Source organism: Castor canadensis, chromosome 2 (assembly GCF_047511655.1).
Source record: "Castor canadensis chromosome 2, mCasCan1.hap1v2, whole genome shotgun sequence".
Taxonomy (NCBI): domain Eukaryota; kingdom Metazoa; phylum Chordata; class Mammalia; order Rodentia; family Castoridae; genus Castor; species Castor canadensis.
Window position 1 is genome coordinate 178,068,544 of NC_133387.1, and position 8,061 is coordinate 178,076,604.

An 8,061-nucleotide genomic window follows, 5' to 3' on the forward strand; every position below is an offset into this window, starting at 1 on the left:
TGGATAGCACAGTATTAGTGGCACAGGGAAGCTTACAGAGCAACTGGTTAACCCAGCTCCCTCATTTGACAGAAGGAAACACTAAATACCTAAAAGCACTAAGGGACTTGCCTTCAAATTAGTCACAGGGCTAAAATACAAATGACCTGACACCCTGGTCTGTGTTTTCTAATACACCACACTCAATTGGATTGAATGAGAAATGTAATTCAGAACATTGGTGTTGTATTCATTCCTTGTAAACTCTCTTCTTTTCTTGACACTCACCCTCCAACGTATTACTTTGTAAATCTACTTTTTTCTTATTTTTTGACCGAAACATAATAATTTTACATTTAAACTAGGTACAATAAAGTGTGAGGTTTTGATTCATGTATACATTGGATAAGGATTTACTCAGGTAATTACCGTATCCATCACCTTCAACATTTATCATTCTGTGATAAGTATTCAGAGTGCTCTCTTCTAGATAATTTGATCTACAATGCATGCATGATAGTTACATTTGCCTTACAGTACCCTAGAACACTAGAACTTATGCTTCTTTCAAACATTGAACCCATCATCTAGCTTTCTCCAGTCTTCCTTCCCAATAAGTCTGCTTCCCAGTGTTCAATTTCCTTTAATTCTGAGAGCACCTCCCAGCCTCAAAATGTAATCTCAGTTCACTTCACAGAATCATTTGCATCTTCACTACTGGATGTTCCTATGGCTACCACAGTCGTCCTCTGAGTAGATTTGTGAGGTCCAGGCACTCGGCCTGGCCCTGGAATACCGTCTTCCCAGGACTGGGTGGCTGATGCTTCTGTGTTAAGTAAGACATGACGCTTATTTTGATCTCAGGACACCAGAGATGCCACAGAACATCTCAACTCTTTTGAAGGAATATTATACAGGAAATGCTTCTGAGGTGTTTTTATTAAAACAAAAGCAAATCTGTTTTGCATGGATGGGAGGAGAAATGTTTTTAAAGGACCACTGTGTGAATCAGCTAGTCCTTGGCCAAGCAAACAAGCATGATGAGAATACTATTGGAACTTCTCTGCTCCCAAATCCTGCATATCAGCAGGACCTTCCCCTCTTTCCAATTCTATTTCTCCTCCCTACTTTATTCTGTTTTGCTAAATAAATACTAGCCAGAAAACCACTTTGTGAGTTTCATTTTTGTGAGGTTCCTTTTTGGGAAACCGCAGAATGCTTTTCATTATGATTTTGAAATTCCTGTGATATTTACAGAAATCAGAGTGTGGAGTCGAGGATTCAAGCTAACTAAAAAACGGAAAACAAAACAAAACAAAAACAAATCAAACAACAAAACATAAAATAACCAAGAAAAATAAGCAAAACTAAAAGCCAAACACCAAAAGCACAAACACACTAGCTCTGTGTGTCTAGTAGGTCACCAAGCAAGAGCTTCCTGCACCATGTGAACAAAAATGGAACCAAGGCCACTTCATTATACACTCCTTTACAGTGACTCCTTCTGAGGTCACAGAACAAAATGGACCATCAGGGTTGGGTCCCCGTACAGTGGGTGTCTCACTTTGGGGCACCTACCTTTTTCGTTTCTGCAGTTTTCCCCAGGTGGGTTGGATGCCTTTGCTGGGCATACCTGGCGCCGGAGTGTGTGAGTTCTGGGGCTTGCTGGACACCGGCTAGCTGAACTTCTGTCCAGCCCCTCCAATTGTCACTATTTCAGTCCACACCTAGGAGGGATCCCCCTCCTCAAGGCTGTGGTAAGGTCCTCTTGCTCTCCATTACCATCCGCTTGCCCTCCTCGGTGGCATACATTTGAACAGGAAGGAAAACAGCACATTCTGAGAAGGGTGGTGACTATCCTCCTGGCGGCTCCTCTCCAGCCCCTGCTCCTGTTGCGTTCAGCACCTCTGATCACCTCCTGGGGCTGCCCAACTGGAAGGGCATTTTGTGCAGAGCACTTATGCTCAGATGACTTGCCTCCTTTGAGTTCCACGCAAGCATGTGGGGGGACTCTGCTGGCGTTTGGGCTTCTCCTCTGCGGGGTGAAGAGGGGACTGGTGGTCAGGAAGATTCTTTTGCTGCCATTCTTTCCTGAGTTGTGGTCATTCTGGGGCAGATTCAATTTCCATGTTAGGATTGAGAAGGAGAAAGAGCTAAGGCTTGCAGGTGCGCTGGCTCTCCTCCTTAGTGTCTCGGGACGGGTGGAAAGACTTGCAGGAGACGGGCAAGGTGGAACTACTGGTTGTATAGAATCAAGTTCCATAGGGCAATTAGAATCCTGGCGTGCCCGCTGTTCAAACAAAAGGTACATGGCAGTGGTGTCATTTATTTCTCTATTTTGTAGTGATCGTACAATTTCTCTAGCGTCATAGCCTATGGCAACCATAGCCGATAATATGGCAGGGTTCAGGGATGCAGCCAGGGTCTGGACAGGAGGACTGGGAGCATCTTGGTGGGCCCAGGCATGCTCCAGGATCTCCTCCACCGTGGCCCTCTGGCTGGAGTCACGGGTCAACAGACGACCTAGGATGTTTTTTAACTCAGCAGAAACACGCCTTGGAAGGTGGTACTTTGCACACAGGATATTCTTGCGAAGCTCCTGAAAGTTTCTGCCCTGAAAGGGGAAACCTCCCACAGTCATGAAGTACAGTACTACTCCCAAGCTCCAGGCATCGGCCTTGGGGCCATGGTACTTACAATAAAGAAACATTTCAGGCGCACGGTGTGACCAAGCGCCGCCTGCCTGACACAGCTGCTCTCCTACTGTGAACCTGGTGCTCATTCCGAAATCACAGATTTTGATTGTGTAGGTGGAATCCAATAAAATGTTATTGGGCTTAATGTCGAGGTGTGCGACACCCTGCTGGTGACAATAAGCCAATCCCCAACAAATTTGTCTGAAAAATTCACGGGCCTGGGTCTCCTGCAGGTGGTGGGACTTTCGAACATACCGTAGCAGGGTCCCCCGACTTGCGTATTCAAGGATGAGATAAACCCTCTCGACTGTTTCCTTCACCTCGATGAGACGAGCAATGTTGGGATGCTGCAGCGTCTTCAAAATGGACACCTCACTTTTGATGGAAGCATTAAATGTTCCTTTCTTCAGCACTTTCACAGCGACATCAGTCCCTGTGTCACGATGAAAGGCTAATTTTACAAGCCCGAAGCTGCCTCTACCGATGTTCCTTGTGACCTGATAGCGAGAGGTCAGGACATCCTTAGTGGAGCTAACCAAGAGGCCAGTCAGCCCCTTAGGACAGTCACCACTCATTGGAACAAAGCTAACTAAAACACAAAACCACCACAACAAAGAACAATGAACAAACACCAACGCTAAGACTGTGAACACACTCTAGCAGGTCACCAAACCAGCTCCCTGCATAATATGAGCAAAAATCCAGCCCAGGCCACCTCCTTATATACACGCAGTTATTATTCCATCACAATGGGTCCTTCTGAGGTCAGAGCAAGAAATCGACCAATCAGAACTGGGTACACAGAACAGCGGTTGGGCCGCAAATAGCTTTTGCTTTTTAATTTTAGGAGACTCCAAAAGTTCTTGCCATAGCTTGGTAATAGAGACTCTCATTTACTCACAAAAAATTAAAGTCAGTATCATGATTCAGTGGCTTCTCATTGCAAATCTGAAAATTTCTTAAAAATGTAATTTTATACATCTCATTCTATCTACACTCAGGATATTCAATTCCTTTCTCTTAAAACCCAGAGTGTTTGGATTAGTGTCCAAACAATGGTACCCTTTATGCACATGGTGATACCATACCAAAATGCTTTGTCCCTAAGACACCATGGGCATATTATTAACATACGTGAGCCTGGGAGAAAGAGGGCTTCACTGTCATTTTCCCAAAAGGTTCTCCTCTGATTTCTCATCAGAAGTCTTGCACCCAGAAGGCAGTGGTTGATATATGCAAAATGATAAACCATCAGCCAAGACTCCCATATGCAGAAGGGAGTCTTGCCCATATGATAGAAGGGAAAGATGAAGGCATTTCTGTGGGGGGGAGGTCCATTTCTGCTACTGTAACAAAATACCTAGATGAGGTCATGTATAAACAGCAGAACTTTATTTCTCAAAGTTTGGAGGCTTGAAAGCTCAAGATCAGGCCCCAGGAAATTCAGTGTGTGAAAAGGACTTGATTTCTTCTTCTAATGTACTAGGCTTTGACTGTGTCTTCACACAGTTGAAGGGCTAATGTGTTCAAAAGAACACAATATACCAGACATACTTGCACCTACCATCCCAATTTAACAAGTGAGAGTTTATTTTATTTACTGCAGATCTTTCCTCCTTCTCCTCCTCCTCTTCTTCATCCTTCTTTGGAAATTTTTCTTTGGGAATATCCCTGGCTGGCCCTAAATTCTTGATCTAAAACAAAACAAAACAAAACAAAACACCTCACCCAGTATTATTAATAACAGCTATCTGTGAGCCAGAACTTGCTACCTGCTCAGCATGTTCCTACATCTCTTGTGCGTGTGTGTCTGTGTGTGTCTGTGTGTCTGTGTTACTGGGGTTAGAACTCAGGACCTCACAAATGCTAGGCAGGCACTCTACCACTTGAGCCACTCTGCCAGATCCCACTTATCTTTTTAAGTACCACAAGTGTTCTGTATGGTGTATATTACTATACTGTGTTCATTTAACAATGGACTCACACAAGCTAGTGAACCAGAGTAACAACTTCTCAGTGTGATCGCTGATTTGCTCCTCATCATTTTAACCAAGGTCTTTCTGCTCTCACATAGCTAAGTCATCTTGTCTCTTGAGAAAAGTTGAGTCAGAGCACATGCACATGGCCTTCAAGTGGGTAATTTGGTAATTTTTCTCCCACAGATTTAGGAATAGGTGTGATATCAAGTAAAGAAGCTGAGCCAGGCATAGTGGCTCATGCCTGTAACTCTAGCTACTCAAGAGGCAGAGATTTGGAAGATCACAGTTCCAGAACATTCAGGGCAAAAAAGTTAGCCAGAACCCATCTCAACCAATAAGTGAGGACTGAGGACTCATGCCTGTTATCCTAGCTACACAGAAACTTAAATAGGAGGATTAGGGCCAGGCCCACTCATAAAGAAGCGTGTCTGTGCATGCAGCTCAAGTGGTAGTGCACCTGCCTTGCAGCAAGTGTGAGGCTTTGAGTTCAAACCTCAGTATTACAACTACAGCAACATCAACAAAACAAGCTAGTCATGGTCATTTTAAACCCAGGGACACTCTCCAATCTTGCCTGCCAAATCAAATTTAAAATAGGGTTCAGAAGTCTTTTCTTACTCCTGCCTCAGCCATGTGGAACTCAAATATGTCATCTTCATTTCCTTCCTCTTTTGATGGGCAAGAACATCTTAGACCACCTGCCAAGCATGGTGACTGGAACCCAGGAAGATTCAAATGTACTGCTTTTGAATGAATGAATGAATGAACTAATGAGCTTTTGTTGTTTTTCATAATAACAATAAGTATAATATTTGACATTATTCACATCTGCTTCTATGCTAACCACTTCATAAGCACTATCTTGTTTTATCCTATAACAAACTGATGAGTGGATATTATTACCAGTGTTACATTTGACCCTCAGAAAGATTAAGGAACTTGCCCCACAGTAAGCTACTATTCTGAAATCAAGATCAGACATGATTTCAGACGCAATTTTTTTTTTTATTATTCATATGTGCATAAAAGGCTTGGGTCATTTCTCCCCCCTGCCCCCACCCCCTCCCTTACCACCCACTCTGCCCCCTCCCTCTCCCCCCCACCCCCTCAATACCCAGAAGAAACTATTTTGCCTTTATTTCTAATTTTGTTGTAGAGAAAATATAAGAAATAATAGGAAGGAACAAGGGTTTTTGCTGGTTGAGATTAAGATAGCTATACAGGGAGTTGACTCACATTAATTTCCTGTGTTACCTTCTAGGTTAATTCTTTTTGATCTAACCTTTTCTCTAGTTCCTGGTCCCCTTTTCCTATTGGCCTCAGTTGCTTTTAAGGTATCTGCTTTAGTTTCTCTGTGTTAAGGGCAACAAATGCTAGCTAGTTTTTTAAGTGTCTTACCTATCCTCACCCCTCCCTTGTGTGCTCTCGCTTTTATCATGTGCTCAAAGTCCCATCTCCTTGTCGTGTTTGCCCTTGAAATAATGTCCACAAATGAGGGAGAACATACTATTTTTGGTCTTTTGGGCCAGGCTAACCTCACTCAGAATGATGTTCTCCAATTCCATCCACTTACCAGCAAATGATAACATTTCATTCTTCTTCATGGCTGCATAAAATTCCGTTGTGTATAGATACCACATTTTCTTGATCCATTCGTCAATGGTGGGGCATCTTGGCTGTTTCCATAACTTGGCTATTGTGAATAGTGCTGCAATAAACATGGGTGTGCAGGTGCCTCTGGAGTAACCTGTGTCACAGTGTTTTGGGTATATCCCCAGGAGTGGTATTGCTGGATCAAATGGTAGATCAATGTTTAGCTTTTAAAGTAGCCCCCAAATTTTTTTCCAGAGTGGTTGTACTAGTTTACATTCCCACCAACAGTGTAAGAGGGTTCCTTTTTCCCCACATTCTCACCAACACCTGTTGTTGGTGGTGTTGCTAATGATGGCTATTCTAACAGGGTTGAGGTGGAATCTTAGTGTGGTTTTAATTTACATTTCCTTTATTGCTAGAGATGGTGAGCATTTTTTCATGTGTTTTTTGGCCATTTGAATTTCTTCTTTTGAGAAAGTTCTGTTTAGTTCACTTGCCCGTTTCTTTATTGGTTCATTAGTTTTGGGAGAAGTTAGTTTTTTAAGTTCCCTATATATTCTGGTTATCAGACCTTTCTCTGATGCATAGCTGGCAAATTTTTTCTCCCACTCTGTGGGTTTTCTCTTCAGTTTAGAGACCATTTCTTTTGATGAACAGAAGCTTTTTAGTTTTATGAGGTCCCATTTATCTAGGCTGTCTCTTAGTTGCTGTGCTGCTGGGTTTCCATTGAGAAAGTTCTTACCTATACCTACTAACTCCAGAATATTTCCTACTCTTTCCTGTATCAACTTTAGAGTTTGGGGTCTGATATTAAGATCCTTGATCCATTTTGAGTTAATCTTGGTATAGGGTGATATACATGGATCTAGTTTCAGTTTTTTGCAGACTGCTAACCAGTTTTCCCAGCAGTTTTTGTTGAAGAGGCTGCTATTTCTCCATCGTATATTTTTTAGCTCCTTTGTCAAAGACAAGTTGGTTATAGTTGTGTGGCTTCATATCTGGGTCCTCTATTCTGTTCCACTGGTCTTCATGTCTGTTTTTGTGTCAGTACCATGCTGTTTTTATTGTTATTGCTTTGTAATATAGTTTGAAGTCAGGTATTGTGATACCTCCAGCATTGTTCTTTTGACTGAGTATCGCCTTGGCTATTCGTGGCCTCTTGTGTTTCCATATAAATTTCACAGTAGATTTTTCAATCTCTTTAATGAATGTCATTGGAATTTTGATGGGAATTGCATTAAACATGTAGATTACTTTTGGAAGTATAGACATTTTTACTATGTTGATTCTACCAATCCATGAGCATGGGAGATCTCTCCACTTTCTATAGTCTTCCTCAATCTCTTTCTTCAGAAATGTATAGTTTTCCTTATAGAGGTCATTCACATCTTTTGTTAGGTTTACACCTAGGTGTTTGATGTTTTTTGAGGCTATTGTAAATGGAATTGTTTTCATACATTCTTTTTCAGTTTGTTCATTGTTAGTATATAGAAATGTTAATGAGTTTTCTATGTTGATTTTATATCCTGCTACCTTGCTATAGCTATTGATGATGTTTAGTAGACATCATCTGAGTAGAGTTTTTTGGGTCTTTAAGGTATAGGATCATGTCATCTGCAAATAGGGATATTTTGACAGTTTCTTTACCTATTTGTATTCCTTTTATTCCTTCTTCTTGCCTAATTGTTGTGGCTAGGAATTCCAGTACTATGTAGAATAGGAGTGGAGATAGTGGGCATCCTTGTCTGGTGTCTGATTTTAGAGGGAATGGTTGCAGTTTTTCACCATTAAGTATAATGCTGGCTGTAGGTTTG

At 42.0% G+C, this 8,061-nt stretch overlaps 1 protein-coding gene across 1 annotated transcript; it reads right to left on the reverse strand.

The window, feature by feature from the left end:
- Nucleotides 1–1,690: 1,690 nt before the first annotated feature.
- LOC141418562 (sperm motility kinase 2B-like) lies at nucleotides 1,691–3,250 on the reverse strand. The gene has a single exon (XM_074059549.1). It carries the CDS (start codon nucleotides 3,248–3,250, stop codon nucleotides 1,691–1,693), a length of 1,560 nt encoding a protein of 519 aa, XP_073915650.1.
- Between the last annotated feature and the right edge of the window lie 4,811 nt (nucleotides 3,251–8,061).